Here is a 24,238-nt window from a genome sequence, read left to right as displayed (position 1 = left end):
ACACATTCTTCAAGGCTCCCAGGATTTTTGCCCCCTCCCCCACCCAATGCTCCACTTCCGCTTCCATGGTTCCATCCGCTGCCAGATCCACTCCCAGATTTCTAAAACACTTTACTTCCTCCAGTTTTTCTCCATTCAAACTTACCTCCCGATTGACTTGATCCTCAACCCTACTGTACCTAATAACCTTGCTCTTATTCACATTTACTCTTAACTTTCTTCTTTCACACACTTTACCAAACTAAGTCACCAGCTTCTGCAGTTTCTCACATGAATCAGCCACCAGCGCTGTATCATCAGCGAACAACAACTGACTCACTTCCCAAGCTCTCTCATCCACAACAGACTTCATACTTGCCCCTCTTTCCAAAACTCTTGCATTCACCTCTCTAACAACCCCATCCATAAACAAATTAAACAACCATGGAGACATCACACACCCCTGCCGCAAACCTACATTCACTGAGAACCAATCACTTTCCTCTCTTCCTACACGTACACATGCCTTACATCCTCGATAAAAACTTTTCACTGCTTCTAACAACTTTCCTCCCACACCATATATTCTTAATACCTTCCACAGAGCATCTCTATCAACTCTATCATATGCCTTCTCCAGATCCATAAATGCTACATACAAATCCATTTGCTTTTCTAAGTATTTCTCACATACATTCTTCAAAGCAAACACCTGGATCTGGAGAAGGCATATGATAGAGTTGATAGAGATGCTCTGTGGAAGGTATTAAGAATATATGGTGTGGGAGGAAAGTTGTTAGAAGCAGTGAAAAGTTTTTATCGAGGATGTAAGGCATGTGTACGTGTAGGAAGAGAGGAAAGTGATTGGTTCTCAGTGAATGTAGGTTTGCGGCAGGGGTGTGTGATGTCTCCATGGTTGTTTAATTTGTTTATGGATGGGGTTGTTAGAGAGGTGAATGCAAGAGTTTTGGAAAGAGGGGCAAGTATGAAGTCTGTTGTGGATGAGAGAGCTTGGGAAGTGAGTCAGTTGTTGTTCGCTGATGATACAGCGCTGGTGGCTGATTCATGTGAGAAACTGCAGAAGCTGGTGACTTAGTTTGGTAAAGTGTGTGAAAGAAGAAAGTTAAGAGTAAATGTGAATAAGAGCAAGGTTATTAGGTACAGTAGGGTTGAGGATCAAGTCAATCGGGAGGTAAGTTTGAATGGAGAAAAACTGGAGGAAGTAAAGTGTTTTAGAAATCTGGGAGTGGATCTGGCAGCGGATGGAACCATGGAAGCGGAAGTGGAGCATTGGGTGGGGGAGGGGGCAAAAATCCTGGGAGCCTTGAAGAATGTGTGGAAGTCGAGAACATTATCTCGGAAAGCAAAAATGGGTATGTTTGAAGGAATAGTGGTTCCAACAATGTTGTATGGTTGCGAGGCGTGGGCTATGGATAGAGTTGTGCGCAGGAGGATGGATGTGCTGGAAATGAGATGTGTGAGGACAATGTGTGGTGTGAGGTGGTTTGATCGAGTGAGTAACGTAAGGGTAAGAGAGATGTGTGGTAATAAAAAGAGCGTGGTTGAGAGAGCAGAAGAGGGTGTTTTGAAGTGGTTTGGGCACATGGAGAGGATGAGTGAGGAGAGATTGATCAAGAAGATATATGTGTCGGAGGTGGAGGGAACAAGGAGAAGAGGGAGACCAAATTGGAGGTGGAAGGATGGAGTGAAAAGGATTTTGTGTGATCGGGGCCTGAACATGCAGGAGGGTGAAAGGAGGGCAAGGAATAGAGTGAATTGGGGCGATGTGGTATACCGGGGTTGACGTGCTGTCAGTGGATTGAATCGGGGCATGTGAAGCGTCTGGGGTAAACCATGGAAAGCTGTGTAGGTATGTATATTTGCGTGTGTGGACGTATGTATATACATGTGTATGGGGGGGGGGGGGGGCATTTCTTTCGTCTGTTTCCTTGCGCTACCTCGCAAACGCGGGAGACAGCGACAAAGTATAATAAAAAAATAATATATGGAAGGTATTAAGAATATATGGTGTGGGAGGCAAGTTGTTAGAAGCAGTGAAAAGTTTTTATCGAGGATGTAAGGCATGTGTACGTGTAGGAAGAGAGGAAAGTGATTGGTTCTCAGTGAATGTAGGTTTGCGGCAGGGGTGTGTGATGTCTCCATGGTTGTTTAATTTGTTTATGGATGGGGTTGTAAGGGAGGTAAATGCAAGAGTCCTGGAAAGAGGGGCAAGTATGAAGTCTGTTGGGGATGAGAGAGCTTGGGAAGTGAGTCAGTTGTTGTTCGCTGATGATACAGCGCTGGTGGCTGATTCATGTGAGAAACTGCAGAAGCTGGTGACTGAGTTTGGTAAAGTGTGTGGAAGAAGAAAGTTGAGAGTAAATGTGAATAAGAGCAAGGTTATTAGGTACAGTAGGGGTGAGGGTCAAGTCAATTGGGAGGTGAGTTTGAATGGAGAAAAACTGGAGGAAGTGAAGTGTTTTAGATATCTGGGAGTGGATCTGTCAGCGGATGGAACCATGGAAGCGGAAGTGGATCATAGGGTGGGGGAGGGGGCGAAAATTTTGGGAGCCTTGAAAAATGTGTGGAAGTCGAGAACATTATCTCGGAAAGCAAAAATGGGTATGTTTGAGGGAATAGTGGTTCCAACAATGTTGTATGGTTGCGAGGCGTGGGCTATGGATAGAGATGTGCGCAGGAGGATGGATGTGCTGGAAATGAGATGTTTGAGGACAATGTGTGGTGTGAGGTGGTTTGATCGAGTAAGTAACGTAAGGGTAAGAGAGATGTGTGGAAATAAAAAGAGCGTGGTTGAGAGAGCAGAAGAGGGTGTTTTGAAATGGTTTGGGCACATGGAGAGAATGAGTGAGGAGAGATTGACCAAGAGGATATATGTGTCGGAGGTGGAGGGAACGAGGAGAAGAGGGAGACCAAATTGGAGGTGGAAAGATGGAGTGAAAAAGATTTTGTGTGATCGGGGCCTGAACATGCAGGAGGGTGAAAGGAGGGCAAGAAATAGAGTGAATTGGAGTCATGTGGTATACAGGGGTTGACGTGCTGTCAGTGGATTGAAGCAAGGCATGTGAAGCGTCTGGGGTAAACCATGGAAAGCTGTGTAGGTATGTATATTTGCGTGTGTGGACGTGTGTATGTACATGTGTATGGGGGGGGGGGGGGGCCATTTCTTTCGTCTGTTTCCTTGCGCTACCTCGCAAACGCGGGAGACAGCGACAAAGTATAAAAAAAAAAAAAAAAAAAAAAATATATATATATATATATATATTGCTTTGTCGCTGTCTCCCGCGTTTGCGAGGTAGCGCAAGGAAACAGACGAAAGAAATGGCGTTGAAATGTATAGGTATGTATATGTGCGTGTGTGGACGTGTATGTATATACATGTGTATGTGGGTGGGTTGGGCCATTTCTTTCGTCTGTTTCCTTGCGCTGCCTCGCTAACGCGGGAGACAGCGACAAAGTATAATAATATATATATATATATATATATATATATATTTATAAAGGTGAGTGCTCAAATTACTGAGGTATAAGTTTGTTGAGTATCCCTAGGAAATTATATGGGAGGGTATTGATTGAGAGGGTGAGGGTATGTACAGAGCATCAGACTGGGGAAGAGCAATGTGGTTTCAGAAGTGGTAGAGGATGTGTAGATCAGGTGTTTGCTTTGAAGAATGTATGTGAGAAATGCTTAGAAAAGCAAACGGATTTGTATGTAGCATTTATGGATCTGGAGAAGGCATATGATAGAGTTGATAGAGATGCTCTGTGGAAGGTATTAAAAATATATGGTGTGGGAGGCAAGTTGTTAGAAGCAGTGAAAAGTTTTTATCGAGGATGTAAGGCATGTGTATGAGCAGGAAGAGAGGAAAATGATTGGTTCTCAGTGAATGTCGGTTTGCGGCGGGGGTGCGTGATGTCTCCATTGTTGTTTGATTTGTTTATGGATGGGGTTGTTTGGGAGGTGAATGCAAGAGTTTTGGAAAGAGGGGCAAGTATGAAGTCTGTTGTGGATGAGAGAGCTTGGGAAGTGAGTCAGTTGTTGTCCGCTGATGATACAGCGCTGGTGGCTGATTCGGGTGAGAAACTGCAGAAGCTGGTGACTTAGTTTGGTAAAGTGTGTGAAAGAAGAAAGCTGAGAGTAAATGTGAACAAGAGCAAGGTACAGTAGGGTTGAGGGACAAGTCAGTTGGGAGGTAAGTTTGAATGGAGAAAAACTGGAGGAAGTGAAGTGTTTTAGATATCTGGGAGTGGATTTGGCAGTGGATGGAACCATGGAAGCGGAAGTGAGTCACAGAGTGGGGGAGGGGGCGAAAGTTCTGGGAGCGTTGAAAAATGTGTGGAAGGCGAGAACATTATCTCGGAAAGCAAAAATGGGTATGTTTGAAGGAATAGTGGTTCTAACAATGCTATATGGTTGCGAGGCGTGGGGTATAGATAGGGTTGTGCGGAGGAGGGTGGATGTGTTGGAAATGAGATGTTTGAGGACAATATGTAGTGTGAGGTGGTTTGATCGAGTAAGTAATGAAAGGGTAAGAGAGATGTGTGGTAATAAAAAGAGTGTGGTTGAGAGAGCAGAAGAGGGTGTTTTGAAATGGTTTGGTCACATGGAGAGAATGAGTGAGGAAAGATTGATAAAGAGGATATATGTGTCAGAGGTGGAGGGAACGAGATGTGGGAGACCAAACTGGAGGTGGAAAGATGGAGTGAAAAAGACTTTGAGCGATCGGGGCCTGAACATGCAGGGGGTGAAAGACGTGCAAGGAATAGAGTGAACTGGAACGATATGGTATACCGGGGTCGACGTGCTGTCAATGGATTGAACCAGGGCATGTGAAGCGTCTGGGGTAAACTATGGAAAGTTTTGTGGGGCCTGGATGTGGAAGGGGAGCTGTGGTTTCGGTGCATTATACATGACAGCTAGAGACTGAATGTAAACGAATGTGGCCCTAGTTGTCTTTTCCTAGCGCTGCCTCGCGCGCATGCGGGGGGGAGGGGTGGCGACGGGAATGAGTGAAGGCAGCAAGTATGAATTATGTACATGTGTACATATGTATATGTCTGTGTATGTATATATATATGTATATGTATATATATGTACATGTTGAAATGTATAAGTATGTATATGTGCGTGTGTGGACGTGTTTGTATATACATGTGTATGTGGGTGGGTTGGGCCATTCTTTCGTCTGTTTCCTTGCGCTACCTTGCTAACGCGGGAGACAGCGACAAAGTGTAATATATATATATATATATATATATATATATATATATATATATATATATATATATATATATATATATATATATACACACACACACACACACACACACACACACACACACACACACACACACGATATTCCCTGGAGATAGGAGATAAAAAATATTTCCCAGCTACCTTCAACTTCCTGTTTCCATCACCTACGCCAGGCACCTGTTCCACTAAGCACGGCTGGGATGACTGTGATTCGACTGCTGGGACTCGATCCTAGACCCGCAGACTGTAGGTCAGCGACACTGACCACTACAACATGGGGCTTTGTAAATTAAGTATGTAGGTGTCTTATGTAAAACATAGAGGTGTAGTTTGCAGACAAAAGCTAGTGTTACATCTTGTCACAGACTGCGTGCGGTACCGGTGCTGGCTACAAACACAGATATCACGTCTACCTGCAGGTCAGGAGATTGTGGATAAGCTTCTGAGCCTGGACCGAGTCATCGCCGTCCCTGATCTGGTGGAGACCGTACTGCGTGAGGGGCTCGTAGTAGGTGTAGACGGCTGGGTGCGCCGACAGGAGCTCCTCCAGGAACGTCGAGCCTGAGCGCCACGTCGTCGCGATCACAATCTGAAGAAGTGTCAAGGAATCAGACGTCATCGGACCACAACCTGAAGACGCTGTAAGGACTCCAGCCCTGAAGATGTCAAATATCGGGGAGGAAATACACTTCGGAGACAGTGAAGCGGACTGAGCACGACCAGTGGTCACAGGCCACGTGCTGAGGGATGAATTATGATGACCCACCAGGTTATCACTCTAGACCAGCGAGATACAGATATTCCCGCCTCCTGAGCACCTACCTGCATGTCTACCTACCTACCTACGAGTACCTATGACGAGGTCTTGCAAAAAGCCAGGGTGACCGCGTAGCGGCATCGCAAGAAAATCTTAAAAAATGAGTCGTATTCGTTGACTGTTATGTGTGAGGTGAAAGTGTGTCGGGAATGAAGGCCAGCAAAGTACGTACATATGTGGGCAGAAAGAAGTCACCTACCTGAGCTTAGGTTAGGAACTTGACAGCCACTTTAGTGCTGGCTCAGTGCACTGCCTTCACTTACTGAGTTGTTTCAGTCAATAGTGCGACCCTCATTTTTATGTTTTAAAACAACAGAATTTTCCTGGTCGTACCTAAGAGCATGTTTATGCTCACATATAATGCTTAGACTACGGCCAGTTTCATCAATATATATATATATATATATATATATATATATATATATATATATATATATATATATATATATATATATATATATAATGATGTATATATTGGTCAAACTGGCCGTAGTCTAAGCACTAGAATAACTGAACATAAACATGCTGTTAAGGACGGCCTGGCATATTCTGCTGTTTTGCAACATATTCAAAATGAGGGTCGCACTATTGACTGGGACAACTCTGATATATAGGTCTCATTGTACCTTTAGCAGAGAAATAGTAGACTCTGCTTTCATTAACTCTACCTGTAATTTCCACCTGTCATGTGGGCAGTGGTCACGTGATCTGATCTTGGCTTCTGTCATTCAGAGGGTTATCCCCAACCTCTCCTCAGGTCAGTCGGTGGGTCATAGGTATCTGAGGTCAAGGGTTGGGGTCCGTGACCTTGATCGTCAAGTCTGGTGGCCGGTCACGTGACCTAACTTTAGGCCTTGCCCGTCTGTTCCTCGACTCTAGACCGAAATATACCGGCTCTTCTATTTCGTATTTTCTTTTCCAATGTGGGATGTTCCTGATACATCCCCATATATATATATATATATATATATTTTTTTTTTTTTTTTCATACGATTCGCCATTTCCCGCATTTGCGAGGTAGCGTTAAGAACAGAGGACTGGGCCTTAGAGGGAAAATCCTCACCTGGCCCCCTTCTCTGTTCCTTCTTTTGGAAAATTAGAAAATATATATATATATATATATATATATATTATTCATTTCATTATACTTTGTCGCTGTCTCCCGCTTTAGCGAGGTAGCGCAAGGAAACAGACGAAAGAATGGCCCAACCTACCCACATACACATGTATATACATACACGTCCACACACGCACATATACATACCTATATATTTCAGCATATCCATACATATACATACACAGACATATACATATGTACACATGTACATAATTCATACTTGCTACCTTTACTCATTCCCAGTCGCCACCCCGCCACACATGAAATGACAACCCCCTTCCCCCCGCATGCGCGCGAGGTATCGCTAGGAAAAGATAACAAAGGCCACATTCGTTCACATTCAGTCTCTAGCTGTCATGTATAATCCATCGAAACCACAGCTCCCTTTCCAAAGCCAGGTCCCACAAAACTTTCCATGATTTACTCCAGACGCTTCACATGCCCTAGTTCAGTACATTGACAGCACGTCGACCCCGGTATACCACATCATTCTCATTCACTCTATTCCTTGCACGCTTTTCACCCTCCTGCATGTTCAGGCCCCGATCGCTCAAAATCTTTTTCACTCCATCCTTCCACCTCCAATTTGGTTTCCCACTTCTCGTTCCCTCCACCTCTGACACATATATCCTCTTGGTCAATCTTTCCTCACTCATTCTCTCCATGTGACCAAACCATTTCAAAACACCCTCTTCTGCTCTCTCAACCACAGTCTTTTTATTACCACACATTTCTCTTACCTTTCCATTACTTACTCGATCAAACCACCTCACACCACATATTGTCCTGAAACAGCTCATTTCCAGCACATCCACCCTCCTCCGCACAACAATATCTTTAGCCCACGCCTCGCATCCATATAACATTGTTGGAACCACTATTCCTTCAAACATACCCATTTTTGCTTTCCGAGATAATGTTCTCGCCTTCTACACATTTTTCAACGCTCCCAGACCCTTCGCCCCTCCCCCACCCTGTGACTCACTTCCGCTTCCGTGGTTCCATCCGCTGCCAATTGCACTCTCAGATATCTAAAACGCTTAATTTCCTCCAGTTTTTCTCCATTCAAACTTACCTTCCAGTTGACTTGTCCCTCAACCCTGCTGTACCTAATATCCATGCTCTTATTCACATTTACTCTCGGCTTTCTTCTTTCACACACTTTTTCAAACTCAGTCACCAGCCTCTGCAATTTCTCACCCGATTCAGCCACCAGTGCTGTATCATCAGCGAAGAACAACTGACTCACTTCCCAAGCTCTCTCATCCACAACAGACTGCATACTTGCCCCTCTTTCCAAAACTCTTGCATTCACTTCCCTAACAACCCCATCCATAAACAAATTAAACAACCAGAGACATCACGCACCCCTGCCGCAAACCAACATTCACTGAGGACCAATCATTTTCCTCTCTTCCTACTCGTACACATGCCTTACATCCTCGATAAAAACTTTTCAGTGCATCTAGCAACTTGCCTTCCACACCATATATTCTTAATACCTTCCACAGAGCATCTCTATCAACTCTATCGTATGCCCTCTCCAGGTCCATCAATGCTACATACAAATCCATTTCTTATTCTAAGTATTTTTCACATTCATTCTTCAAAGCAAACACCTGATGCACACATCTTCTACCACTTCTGAAACCACACTGCTCTTCCCCAATCTGATGCTTTATACATGCCTTCACCCTCTCAATCATTACCCTCCCGTATAATTTCCCAGGAATACCCAACAGTCTTATACCTCTGTAATTTAAGCACTTACCGTTATCCACTTTGCCTTTGTACAATGGCACTATGCACGCATTCCGCCAATCATCAGGCACGTCACCATGAGCCATACATGCCTTAAATATCCTTTCCAACCAGTCAACAACACAGTCACCCCTTTTTTTCAATAGATTCCACTGCAATACCATCCAAACCCGCCGCCTTGCCAGCTTTCATCTTCCGCAAAGCTTTCGCTACCTCTTCTCTGTTTACCAAATCATTCTCCCTAACCCTCTCACTTCGCACACCACCTCGGCCAAAACAGCCTATATCTGGTACTCTATCATCTAACACATTCAATAAACCTTCAAAATACTCACTCCATCTTCTCACATCACCACTACTTGTTATCCCCTCACCATTAGCCCCCTTCACCGATGTTTCGATTTGTTCTCTTGTCTTACGCACTTTATTTACCTCCTTCCAAAACATCTTTTTATTCTCCCTAATATCAAATGATATACTCTTTCACCCCAACTCTCATTTGCCCTCTTTTTCACCTCTTGCACCTCTCTCTTGACCTCCTGCCTCTTTCTTTTATATATCTTCCAGTCATTTGCACTATTTCCCTGCAAAACTCGTCCAAATGCCTCTCTCTTCATTTTCACTAATAATCTTGCTTCCTCATCCCACCACTCACTACCCTTTCTAATCTGCTCACCTCCCACGCTTCTCATGCCACAAGCATCTTTTGCGCAAGCCATCACAGCTTCCTTAAATAGATCCCATTCCTTCACTCCCCTTACGTCCTTTGCTCTCACGTTTTTCCATTCTGTACTCAGTCTCTCCTAGTACTTCCTCACACAAGTCTCTTTCCCAAGCTCACTTACTCTCATCACTCTCTTCACCCCAACATTCTCTCCTCTATTCTGAAAACCTCTACAAATCTTCACCTTCGCCTCCACAAGATAATGATCACACATCTCTCCAGTTGCTCCTCTCAGCACGTTAACATCCAAAAGTCTTTCTTTCACGCGCATATCGATTAACATGTAATCCAAAAACGCTCTCTGGCCATCTCTCCTACTTACATACATATACTTATGTATATCTCTCTTTTTAAACCAGGTATTTCCAATCGCCAGTCCTTTTTAAGCACACAAATCTACAGCTCTTCACCATTTCCATTTACAACACTGAACACCCCATGTACACCAATTATTCCCTCAACTGCCACATTACTCACCTTTGCATTCAAATCACCCATCACTATAACCCGGTCTCGTGCACCAAAACTGCTAACGCATTCACTCAGTTGCTCCCAAAACACTTGCCTCTCATGATCTTTCTTCTCATTCCCAAGTGCATAGGCACTAATAATCACCCATCTCTCTCCATCCACTTTCAGTTTTACCCGCATCAATCTAGAGTTTACTTTCTTACACTCTATCACATACTCGTATCACTCCTGTTTCAGTAGTAGTTCTAATTCCCTTGCTCTTGTCCTCTCACTAACCCCTGACTTTACTCCCAAAACAATCCCAAACCACTCTTCCCCTTTACTCTTGAGTTTCGTTTCACTCAGAGCCAAAACATCCAGGTACCTTTCCTCAAACATACTACCTATCTCTCCTTTTTTCTCATCTTGGTTACATCCAGACACATTTAGACATCCCAACCTGAGCCTTCGAGGAGGATGGGCACTCCCCGCGTGACTCAGAACTACTTCTGTTTCCCCTTTTAGAAAGTTAAAAATACAAGGAGGGGAGGGTTTCTAGCTCCCTGCTCCCGTCCCCTTTAGTCGCCTTTTACTACACGTGAGGAATGCTTGGGAAGTATTCTTTCTCCCCTATCCCCAGATATATATATATATATATATATATATATATATATATATATATATATATATATATATATAGATAGATAGATAGATAGATAGATAGATAGATAGATAGATAGATAGATAGATTAGTTTTAGAGGGTTTTAGAGGACATACCTGCAGAGGCCTGGGTCTGGCCTGCTGGGAGAGGGCGCGGGCGTTGTGTGCTGCTTCCATGATATCGGGAAACTTGCGGGAGCTCACCTCCTCCAGGAGATTAACCTACAAAGCAAATGATAAATATGAGTACGATTACTTGATTAACCGACGAATGACCTAACGAGAAAAGTTACATTTACGTTCCTCGTTCCTTGTATCAAGTAATGATTTATTTCTGTTGAAAGACATGATTTTCTTTTTTTATTTGTATGTACGTCAGTTGTTCTAACTTATGCAGTATTTGCCTCCAAACCCTCGTAATCAACCGATTTTCTCCATCAAAACCTTTCTCATAAAGCTCTCCTGGATACGCCCAACTCTCATCATCTCAGATAAGCTTCCTCTACTTCGTGTCTCGATAGATTTTTTCATACATATTTTCTCAACATATAAGCTGACTCCTACATTCCCAGCTCCTCAGATAATTTTTCATTAACATGTAAGCTGACTCCTACATTCCCAGCTCCTTTGTTAGACCCTTCATCACCCTGCTGACTCCTTGAAGAGGCTCCGTAAACTATCTCTTCCTTCGTTGGTCTCTTCTTATTCAAGCGCCACTTGAGTCTGACATCTCTCGTCCTAGAGGGTCTGAGAAAGCGGGAAAACAGTCACTCTCGACCGTCTCTCAGCAGACTTGCCCCCCCCACGGCCAGGACTCTCGGCAAAGTCCTGGTCCTTCAGCAAACATTCTTGTTGTGGTCTTTACTTCCCTGGGGAGACCATAGGACTCCTCACCTCTCACATCCTGGAGTGACGGCTCATCCTCGGTCTCCAGGATGCTACCTTTCCTCACCAGGCATCGCCAGAATATCAGTCCTCAACAGCCTAACAGGCCCAGGAGTGCGGACTAGACTGGCAGGCGTATATTGACCTTCAGGAGTGTAGAGGGCGTGTATTGACCTTGAGGAGTGTAGAGGGCGTGTATTGATCTTGAGTAGTGTAGAGGGCGTGTATTGACTTTGTGGGTTGTAGAAGACGTGTATTGACCTTGAGGAGTGTAGAGGGCGTGTATTGACCTTGAGGGGGTGTAGACGCGTGTACTAACCTTGAGGGGTGTAGAGAGCGTGAGCTGATCTTGAGGAGTGTAGAAGGCGTGTGTTGACCTTGAGGAGTGTACAGGGCGTGTATTGACCTTGAGGGGTGTAGAGGACGTGTATTGACCTTGAGGGGCGTAGAAGGACGTGCACTGACCTTCAGGGGTGTAGAGGACGTGCACTGACCTTGTGGGGTGCATAGGGCGTATACTGACCTTCAGGGCCTGCAGGGCGTGATCTATCCTGAACTGTTGGACGGCCTTGGGGTCGCGAGTGGAGTCCAGGAGACGCATCACCTTCTGCAGTTCCTTCGTCTCCATGTGCGATAGGTTGTCTATGATCTCTTTCTTCATCGTCTCCTGCTGCTTCAGCCTCATCTGCATACGGACGCGAGTCACCATAATTAATGTATCAGTAAACTCGATGAGAAGATGAATAATATGAATACTTAACAATGAATAATGATCAAGATGATGATGATGATGAGTAGTTGTTATAACCACAGTAAAAACAATCTGAGTTAACAGTAATGACTCTGATATTGATTTCTTTTCCTGCTTGTTCGCCATTTCTCACATTGCGAGGTGGGGGTAGGAACAGACGAAAAATGAATTCAATTAACTCGCGCCCTCCCTGACTGACGTGTATAATGCACTGAAGCAAGATCCCTCTCACCACATCCAAGCTTACAGGCCTTTCCCTGGTTTCCCCTGATCACCTCATTGTTAGCATGTGGCCCCCTGTATATACCATTCTATTGCACTTTATCCCACGCACGCCTCTCATCCTCCTGCATGTTCAGGCCCAACTTACTCCATCGTCCCAAACGTCCGCAGTCTCTTGTTCCCTCCACTTCTGTACGTACACTCCACTTAGTCTCTCTTTACTCTTCCCCTCCGTACGTCCACACCACATCAGTACCCCTTCTTCAGCTCTTAACCATACTGCTCTCACTACCACACATCATTCCTTACTTGATCAACCTCCCTCTCCCAACACACACACACACACACACACACACACACACACACACACACACACACACACACACACACACACACACCACATGTCATCCTCGGGATTTCCCGACAGATCTGACCTCTTCTGTCTTTTCTATTTATTGAGAGCCGTCGATATCGCTATAGCATCAGACAGTGATCTTTCTATATACTCCTCATTACACGGAAGACCTTAGCCACCTCACCCACCCTCTGGTTTATTTTAGGTCTCATTATTTCATCCGTTGCCATTTCCACTCTTGAGGCATCTAAAACACTCCACTTCTCGGTTCTCTCTATTCAGACTCACGGCTACCAACCTTTCTCCCCCTTGTTAAGCTTAATAAACCTTAACTCAGTTCACACTAACTTTCAACTTTCCTTTCATACTATCCCAGACTCAAACACTAACTTATACAGTTTCTCACTCGAGTCTACCACCAGAGCTGTGTCGTCAGCTAACCCAACTCTCCGACAGGCTGGAGACCTGTCACTGCCACATACAGATCCTTCACTTTTTCTAAGCATTTTTCTCATCAGATTCTTCACAGGGAACTCCTGATCCACACACCCTCTACCACTGCTAAACATACACTCTTCCTCTCCAGTCTGATGCTGTGTGCATGCCACACTCATCATCATTCTCCCACACAGCTTACCAGGTATACTCATCACCTTTGCAGTTTGAATATTCATTTTCGTCCACCTTGCCTGTATACTTTGGCATTATAGAGGGCTTCTTCAAGTCCTCATGCACCTTACCTTAAGCCATACATGGAATGACAATCCTACTTAACTAGTCAACAAGTCACCCCATTTTTTGAGGAATTCATTGTGCTGTCTCATTCATTTTAGCCAGTGTGCTACGCCATCTGATGCAAGGCTTTCACCACTTCTTCTCTTTTCACCAGACCATTTGCTGTGATTTGTTCCGTATACCAACAAGCCCCAAAACATGCATCTGCCATCTTATCATGTAACACTCAACAGTCCGTCAGAATACTCGCATATCTTCACCTTTTTGCCTGTTATCACTCTCCAATCTGTGCCCTTCACTGATGCTCTCATTTATCATTATTATTATTATCATTAGTATCATTATTATCATTATTATCATTATTATCATTATCATTATCATTATTATCATTATTATTGTTAATACTGCTACTATTATTATTTCCCTGGAGGTAGGGGAGTAAGCATACTTCCCACGTATTGCCTACGTGATGCAGAAGGCGACTAAAAGGGGTGATTGCTGGGGGCTGGAACTCCTCCCCTCCAGTTTTTACTTTTCCAAAAGAAGGAACAGATAAGGGGGGGTAGGTGAGGATATTTCCCTTTAAGGCTCTGTCATCTGTTCTTAATGCTACCTCGTTGATGCAGAAGATGGCAAATATGTATGAAGAAACATTATTATTATTATCATTGTTATCATTATCATAGGAAGAGTAATTTTAATTGAAGTACATTCCAAAAATGAACATCAAGTATAGTAGAAATAATAATCAAAATAGATAAATCAGCAATGGGTAGCAGGCCTGTGTGGTCACTGGGAGCTGGCTGTTCCCATGGGAGAGATTGCTCTTGGTCAGCAAACTGACACCGAACGAAGATAACTCTCAACGTTCACACGTACGACGACCTAAATCACTTGCCAGAGATAGTGACAGTGTATGAGTTGTAGGTTTTTACTAACTTCACCTTAGGAGGTAAGTGAGGGGTCGTTTATGTTGAGTACAATTGTCTTGGCCAGGGCGTAGTGGTAGCATGAAGGTTGGTAGATAAAGCTGCTTTTGGGGAATTAGCGCGCTAGGATACAGCTTTGTAGGAAACATGTTGCGTGCCACTTTGACCTTCACCCTGAGGCAAGGTCACCGAGGATAAAGCACGAACAACTGGAGCACAGTGTGAGGTATCAGATGTGTGCTATTCTGGGTGAATAGATGCCGCTTTCAGGCGAGTGTGTTGAACCGTCAGGGATTTGGTCTGATCTTGGCTCATTCTAAGCCCTTAAACACGACAGCACGACCCTCGGTCACAGACACGCGACCCGTGAGCACGACAGCACGACCCCTTGGGTATGAGGTCGTGGCCAGAAGATCATGCCACTGTTCGCGTGGTCGTGCTCTCAAGGGTCGTATCGTCACACTCAAGAGGTCAAAGGTCAGGATGCCACAGTCCAGTCGGCCTGCGGCGCGGGGTGACCGCTGACGGGTGCGTCGTCTCCATCTTGCTACTTATTGTGGAGGGACACACGGGCACGGGAGAGAGAGAGAGAGAGAGAGAGAGAGAGAGAGAGAGAGAGAGAGAGAGAGAGAGAGAGAGAGAGAGAGAGAGAGAGAGAGAGAGTGGTGCCTGGTGCAGCGAGGTGACCACTCTCACTCCGCCTCATGGACAGCTGTAGTGTAGAATACAGTAGCGTATGGAATACAGTAGTGCAGGATACAGCAGTGTTTGGGTGCAATAGTGCAGAATACAGTAATGCACAGGTACAGTGTTGCGGGATACAATAGGGCGCAGGTACAGTGGGGCGGGAAACAGTAGTGCAGGATACATTAGTACAGGATACAGTAGTGCAGGATACATTAGTACAGGATACAGTAGTGCAGGATACATTAGTACAGTATACGGTATTGCAGGATACGTTAGTGCAGAATACAGTAGTGTAGGATACAGTATTGCAGTATACAGTAGTGCACGACAAACACTTTGAGTCAGCTACTATTGGTATTGTATGAACACATAATTCCCTCCTGCCTCACTCTCTCGCCATATCTTTGTTTATCATGCAGAGTTCCTTATGTCATGCAGAGTCTTAAATATCACTGCCTGTCATGCAGAGTCCCAGATGTCACTGTCTGTCATGCGGACTCCCAAATATCACTGTCTCTCGTGCAGAGTCCTAAATATCAATTTGTCATACATAGTCCCATATATCAGTCTGTCATGTATAGTCCCATATATCAGTCTGTCCTACATAGTCCCATATATCAGTCTGTAATGTATAGTCCCATATATCAGTCTGTCCTACATAGTCCCATATATCAGTCTGTCATGCATAGTCCCATATATCAGTCTGCCATACATAGTCCCATATATCAGTCTGTCCTACATAGTCCCATATATCAGTCGGTCATGCATAGTCCCATATATCAGTCTGTCCTACATAGTCCCATATATCAGTCTGTCATGCATAGTCCCATATATCAGTCTGTCCTACATAGTCCCATATATCAGTCTGTAATGTATAGTCCCATATATCAGTCTGTCCTACATAGTCCCATATATCAGTCTGTCATGCATAGTCCCATATATCAGTCTGCCATACATAGTCCCATATATCAGTCTGTCCTACATAGTCCCATATATCAGTCGGTCATGCATAGTCCCATATATCAGTCTGTCCTACATAGTCCCATATATCAGTCTGTCATGCATAGTCCCATATATCAGTCTGTCCTACATAGTCCCATATATCAGTCTGTAATGTATAGTCCCATATATCAGTCTGTCCTACATAGTCCCATATATCAGTCTGTCATGCATAGTCCCATATATCAGTCTGTCCTACATAGTCCCATATATCAGTCTGTAATGTATAGTCCCATATATCAGTCTGTCCTACATAGTCCCATATATCAGTCTGTCATGCATAGTCCCATATATCAGTCTGCCATACATAATCCCATATATCAGTCTGTCCTACATAGTCCCATATATCAGTCGGTCATGCATAGTCCCATATATCAGTCTGTCCTACATAGTCCCATATATCAGTCTGTCATGCATAGTCCCATATATCAGTCGGTCATGCATAGTCCCATATATCAGTCTGTCCTACATAGTCCCATATATCAGTCTGTCATGCATAGTCCCATATATCAGTCTGTCATGCATAGTCCCATATATCAATCTGTCATACATAGTCCCATATATCAGTCGGTCATGCATAGTCCCATATATCACTACCATGCAAACTTCTAAAATCATGAGATCATAGCTTCATGCCGTTGTCAGACAGCACTAGGGTTATGAGTGGTGGTGGCGTGCGGTGCACCACAGCCAACGAAGGTAAACACACACACATAATATATGGTCTTACATCCAACTGTCTTGTGGCTGCAGTATTGACGTCCTCAGGCCTACCCACCCCTGCTGCCCGTCCCTCCACCTGCTGCTGGATCGAGGCCAGGTGGCTGGACCTTATGGCTTCCTCTATATCTGACACTGTGCCGGGGAACAGAAAACGATATGCTCAGAAGAGATGAGGGAAACATGGATCTCTTGCTTGGTAAGGACACACACACACACACACACACACACACACACACACACACACACACACATATTATTATCATATTATAATAATTAATGTCATTATTATTATCATTATCATTATTATTATTATTATTATTATTATTATTATTATTATTATTATCATTATTATTATTATTATTATCATTATTATTATCAATAACATTATCATTACTATCATTTATCATTATTATTATCATTATTATCATTATTATCATTATTATTATTATTATTATTATTATAATTATTATCATTATCATTATCATTATCATTATCACTTCTGGAGATAGGGGAGAAATGTGAATTTAAGCTTGGATCTCACAGGAGTCAGAAGTAGAGTTTGGATTCTCCCTACTTCGTGGATAACATAACATGATTTCTAGAAACATATAGATATCAAACGTCTTTTAAGGTCGAGGTCAATACTTGCGAAACAAACAGGATTATTTGTTGCAATGTCATTCATCAGTTTCCATTCACAAAGGGATGTAGTCACTTAATGTATTGGTAATATATATGAGATTTTTAACATTATAACAGATCATCTGAATTAGGAAAGGCACTTTAGAATATACTTATAACTAAATGTTTGTTAACTAAACTTACAGCTTCTACACCAGAATAATTCACATATATAGGGAAAGGCATAATCAGATACAGTTTATAATTCTCTGTCTTTTGACATTTGAAATGTGAATCAAATTGGCCTGAACATATAGGTGTATTGCAAATGAACGCGCACGTCCATAAAACACATAATGCCCTCCAACATTAAGGATTCGAACCCCATACCATATGTGTGGTAGCTTGGTACACTAACCAATCCCTATGCTCTTCATAATAGGGAAATGACTCTTCCATTACTGGTAATCGAATGCCCTTCGTCTCACATCCATGAGTAACGGGGTCTAGACCGGCCACGTCCCGCCAGGCTCACACAACACATCCTACAATGGATTCCACTTACCACAACCTCCCCTCGCGCTCAGTACTAGTGACATTAGATATCAACCAGTGTCTCCTTGACACATCCCCTCGCGGAAAAATCCTTGTAACCACCCACCATGATAATGACAAAGTGGTAGGCCAATTTCATAGCTGGCTACCATGCCTGAGTCACCTACAGTAACCGTCTGAAACACTAAGACAACATTGGAGTTGCCCTAGGAACACTTCTTTCTCCAACATTCTTGTCTCCTCCAACACGACCTCCCATTACCTCACACAGGCCTCAACATGAAGGCCCTATCATATGCATACGAGTTGACAGTCACATTACACTAACGACAACAAACATGCAACACTACATTATACAGTTAGACCATTGGCTCACCCTGAACAGAATGTTTGCATATCCACACAAGTCTTCCATCACTCTTTTAACCCTAGACAGACGTGAATCCAGCCCACACCCCCCAGGCACCTTGAAGGGACACTCTTCCACTGAACAAAACACGAACATCACATACCCTTCACCTAGGCTGAAATGGACTCTTCTTTGACCTACCCTTCACTTCGGCTAACATGGGATTTCCCGGTGTGACCTACCCTTCACCTGGGCTGACACGGGCTCTCTCGGTGTTAGTTTTCCTTCACCTGAGCTGACACAAGCTCTCCCGGTGTTAGCTACCCTTCACCTGGCCTGACTCGCACTACCGGTGTGACCTACCCTTCACCTGGGTTGACATGGGCTTTACCGGTGTGACCTACCTTTCACCTGGACTGATACCGGATCTACCGGTGTGACCTACCCTTCACCTGGGCTGATACCAGCTCTACCGGTGTTAGCTACCCTTCTTCACCTGGGTGACTTTCAATTCTCTGGCTTGATCAACTGTTCACCTTGTTTGATATAATAATCTAATTTGAACTACCTGTGCTACTACTACTGCTACTACTACTGTTACTGCCCTTCAACTTGGGTGACCTAAAATTCCCGGAATGTGAACTACCTTTAAACTTTTCTGACGGGAATGGCCCAGAGCTTGACCCTTCCCTTCACCTATTGCTCAGACCTGAACTACCTTTCAAGTGGCCCGACCTAGACTGCCCAGAACCCGGCTAACCCATCACCTGGCCTGATGTGAGCCTACCCTTCACCTAGCCTGACCTGCAACTGAGCTCCCCTCCACCCGGCGTGACCTAACCATGAACCTGGGCTGACTGGACTGCCATGAACCTGGGATGACCTGGACGGCCATGAACCTGAGCTGACCTAGACGGCCATGAACCTGGGCTGACATGGACGGCCATTAACCTGGGCTGACTGGACTGCCATGAACCTGGGATGACCTGGATGGCCATGAACCTGGGCTGACCTGGACGGACGAGGTGGGTGATGATCTGGGCGGCCAAGAGGAGGCTGATCAGAAGGAGGACCACGATGAAGCGGCGACATCTGCTGCCCAGCACGTGCATCCACACCTGCATCATCCCGCACACCTGCAACACAAGAAATGCGATTATTGTGACGTCAGTAAGATGGTTGCATGACGCTGAGGCATGAGGAAAGAACACACACACACACACACACACACACACACACACACACACACACACACACAAAGTATATGGATGCGGAAATTTTCAACACTTTGTTTACATCTTACATTAGGGCAAATTAAAGAAGCACAGAGAACTGATAGAGAAGTTCAAGAGGAGGGCAACAAAGATGATATCAGAAGTAAGATAGTTGAGTTACAAGGAAAGGTTAAGTTGCTTTAGATTTGCCCGACGTGGAAGAGAAAAAAATGGGGGATGACCTGATCAGAACCTTTAAGTTGTGAGCAGTTCTTCGAGAGATGTAGGGCTCGGAACACCAGAGATAAGAACATAATAGCGGTTGTTTATCCCCTCCGTTAACTGATGTATCAATTTACGGAGGGGACAGACAACCGCTAGTGTTGGTTTGAGACATGACTGGTGCAGTTGATCCCGAGCAAGTGTAGAATAATGAGGGCAGGGCACAGTAAGAGAAAGCCTCGATATGGCTATACTCTTTGAGGATCTTGCTACATAAATCTGTAGGTGAAAGGGACCTTGGAGTCGAGAGTATACACCATCTGTTGTCAGAACACCATGTCAGGAGAACGGCGAAGGATTGGGAAAGACATGATAGAGAGTTCCAAAGCATCGAGGTGTAGGGAAAGTTATCAAAACGGCCCACCCTCAGTTGCCAACGGCCACACAATAATCATGTGACGCAGCAGCTTGCCGAGTATTGCGTGGTCTAGGTAGTGGTGGGGGCACACAAGCAACCAGCTAGCAAAAGCAACCAGGGAGCAAGAATAAATGTAAGACAAATAAACGTAAGACCTATAGAAGAGGGAAGGTGAACCAACATTTTGGCGTAAGGCCAGTGGGTCAAATCTTGAAATTTACCTAGGAGAGATTATAAGTAAGACCGTTTTCGATTCAACTCTGTCAAGTGAGGATACAGAGCTAGAACCACTCCAGATGTGAGAGCAGTACGCCATACAAGGACAAAACTATCCATTGTATAAACGGAATAACTGTTCAGAAGAAAAGAAATTTCGACATCTAAACAGGACTCCCAGTTTCCTAGACGCATATTTAGCTATTCCCATAATGTGGGGTTTCCAAGACAGAGTGGATGTTACAGTAATACCAGGTATGTTCTTCAAGTCGAGAGGTGGAATTACAGAACCGTTAAAGATGAGAGGAAAGTTGTTATGAATTTTCAATAGAGAGATGGACAGAAACTGGCTCTTGGAATCACTAAACCAAGTTTCATCTACCCCAGTGAGCTATCTTGTCCAAATCTGAATTTAGTGAGGTAGTTGTGTCAAGACGAGATGCAGATCGAGTGAGAGAAGAGGGAGCAGAATTGAAGGATGTGGAGAAATACAGTGTTGAGTCGTCAGTATAAAGGAGGTAGACTATATACTAGTTGATATCAGAACTGTGTTGGTGTGTACGGTTAAACCTATGATCAGTAAACGACTTGAAGCTTATATTAGGCCTGAATGGAATTTATGCAAGTTTGGTCGCCTGACATACAGTAACATGCACAGACCTTACGGAGACCCTGTAGGGGAGGGGAACATACAGTAACATGCACAGACCTTACGGAGACCGTGTGGGGGAGGGGAACGAAGATGGTACCTGAGGTCATGGAGAGGTTAGAGGCTGTCATGTTGATCCCATGACGACGTGAATAATGAGAGAGAACATGATGATAACCATCATGCATGTAGTATACAATAGTTTCAAGTGTCTTTTTTTCTACTTTAGTAAGACGACGATACGGGTGGTGCCCTAATCAAGGCCATCTTAGTAACCTAGCACACACACAAACACACACACACACACACACACACACACCCACACACACACACACACACACACACACATATACATATATATATATATATATATATATATATATATATATATATATATATATATATATATATATATATATATATATATATATATATATATATTTTTTTTTTTTTTTTTTTTTTTTTTTTATACTTTGTCGCTGTCTCCCGCGTTTGCGAGGTAGCGCAAGGAAACAGACGAAAGAAATGCCCCCCCCCCCCCCATACACATGTACATACACACGTCCACACACGCAAATATACATACCCACACAGCTCTCCATGGTTCACCCCAGACGCCTCACATGCCCTGATTCAATCCACTGACAGCACGTCAACCCCTGTATACCACATGACTCCAATTCACTCTATTCCTTGCCCTCCTTTCACCCTCCTGCATGTTCAGGCCCCGATCACACAAAATCTTTTTCACTCCATCTTTCCACCTCCAATTTGGTCTCCCTCTTCTCCTCGTTCCCTCCACCTCCGACACATATATCCTCTTGGTCAATCTCTCCTCACTCATTCTCTCCATGTGCCCAAACCATTTCAAAACACCCTCTTCTGCTCTTTCAACCACGCTCTTTTTATTTCCACACATCTCTCTTACCCTTACGTTACTTACTCGATCAAACCACCTCACACCACACATTGTCCTCAAACATCTCATTTCCAGCACATCCATCCTCCTGCGCACATCTCTATCCATAGCCCACGCCTCGCAACCATACAACATTGTTGGAACCACTATTCCCTCAAACATACCCATTTTTGCTTTCCAAGATAATGTTCTCGACTTCCACACATTTTTCAAGGCTCCCAAAATTTTCGCCCCCTCCCCCACCCTATGATCCACTTCCGCTTCCATGGTTCCATCCGCTGACAGATCCACTCCCAGATATCTAAAACACTTCACTTCCTCCAGTTTTTCTCCATTCAAACTCACCTCCCAATTGACTTGACCCTCACCCCTACTGTACCTAATAACCTTGCTCTTATTCACATTTACTCTCAACTTTCTTCTTCCACACACTTTACCAAACTCAGTCACCAGCTTCTGCAGTTTCTCACATGAATCAGCCACCAGCGCTGTATCATCAGCGAACAACAACTGACTCACTTCCCAAGCTCTCTCATCCCCAACAGACTTCATACTTGCCCCTCTTTCCAGGACTCTTGCATTTACCTCCCTTACAACCCCATCCATAAACAAATTAAACAACCATGGAGACATCACACACCCCTGCCGCAAACCTACATTCACTGAGAACCAATCACTTTCCTCTCTTCCTACACGTACACATGCCTTACATCCTCGATAAAAACTTTTCACTGCTTCTAACAACTTGCCTCCAACACCATATATTCTTAATACCTTCCACAGAGCATCTCTATCAACTCTATCATATGCCTTCTCCAGATCCATAAATGCTACATACAAATCCATTTGCTTTTCTAAGTATTTCTCACATACATTCTTCAAAGCAAACACCTGATCCACACATCCTCTACCACTTCTGAAACCGCACTGCTCTTCCCCAATCTGATGCTCTGTATATGCCTTCACCCTCTCAATCAATACCCTCCCATATAATTTACCAGGAATACTCAACAAACTTATACCTCTGTAATTTGAGCACTCACTCTTATCCCCTTTGCCTTTGTACAATGGCACTATGCACGCATTCCGCCAATCCTCAGGCACCTCACCATGAGTCATACATACATTAAATAACCTTACCAACCAGTCAACAATACAGTCACCCCCTTTTTTAATAAATTCCACTGCAATACCATCCAAACCTGCTGCCTTGCCGGCTTTCATCTTCCGCAAAGCTTTTACTACCTCTTCTCTGTTTACCAAATCATTTTCCCTAACCCTCTCACTTTGCACACCACCTCGACCAAAACACCCTATATCTGCCACTCTGTCATCAGACACATTCAACAAACCTTCAAAATACTCATTCCATCTCCTTCTCACATCACCGCTACTTGTTATCACCTCCCCATTTACGCCCTTCACTGAAGTTCCCATTTGCTCCCTTGTCTTACGCACCCTATTTACCTCCTTCCAGAACATCTTTTTATTCTCCCTAAAATTTACTGATAGTCTCTCACCCCAACTCTCATTTGCCCTTTTTTTCACCTCTTGCACCTTTCTCTTGACCTCCTGTCTCTTTCTTTTATACTTCTCCCACTCAATTGCATTTTTTCCCTGCAAAAATCGTCCAAATGCCTCTCTCTTCTCTTTCACTAATACTCTTACTTCTTCATCCCACCACTCACTACCCTTTCTAAACAGCCCCCCTCCCACTCTTCTCATGCCACAAGCATCTTTTGCGCAATCCATCACTGATTCCCTAAATACATCCCATTCCTCCCCCACTCCCCTTACTTCCATTGTTCTCACCTTTTTCCATTTTGTACACAGTCTCTCCTGGTACTTCCCCACACAGGTCTCCTTCCCAAGCTCACTCACTCTCACCACCTTCTTCACCCCAACATTCACTCCTCTTTTCTGAAAACCCATACTAATCTTCACCTTAGCCTCCACAAGATAATGATCGGACATCCCTCCAGTTGCACCTCTCAGCACATTAACA

At 44.1% G+C, this 24,238-nt stretch overlaps 1 protein-coding gene across 4 annotated transcripts in view; it reads right to left on the bottom strand.

Moving 5' to 3' along the window:
• The window catches only part of LOC139750295 (carbohydrate sulfotransferase 4-like), a 159,538-nt gene that overhangs the window by 9,919 nt on the left and 125,381 nt on the right, over window positions 1-24,238 (bottom strand). For all 4 annotated transcript variants that reach the window (XM_071664915.1, XM_071664916.1, XM_071664917.1 and 1 more), the window contains exons 2-6: window positions 19,608-19,731; window positions 17,078-17,202; window positions 12,193-12,354; window positions 10,902-11,006; window positions 5,668-5,843 (exon numbers count right to left, since the gene is read on the bottom strand). In XM_071664915.1, coding sequence (XP_071521016.1) covers window positions 5,668-5,843; window positions 10,902-11,006; window positions 12,193-12,354; window positions 17,078-17,202; window positions 19,608-19,731 — 692 coding nt within the window. The remainder of the gene's footprint in view (window positions 1-5,667; window positions 5,844-10,901; window positions 11,007-12,192; window positions 12,355-17,077; window positions 17,203-19,607; window positions 19,732-24,238) is intronic.

This window comes from Panulirus ornatus, chromosome 9, assembly GCF_036320965.1.
Source record: "Panulirus ornatus isolate Po-2019 chromosome 9, ASM3632096v1, whole genome shotgun sequence".
In the NCBI taxonomy this organism is placed as follows: Eukaryota; Metazoa; Arthropoda; class Malacostraca; order Decapoda; family Palinuridae; genus Panulirus; species Panulirus ornatus.
The sequence above is the reverse complement of the archived record's forward strand: the minus strand, read 5'-3'. Positions and strand labels throughout refer to the sequence as shown.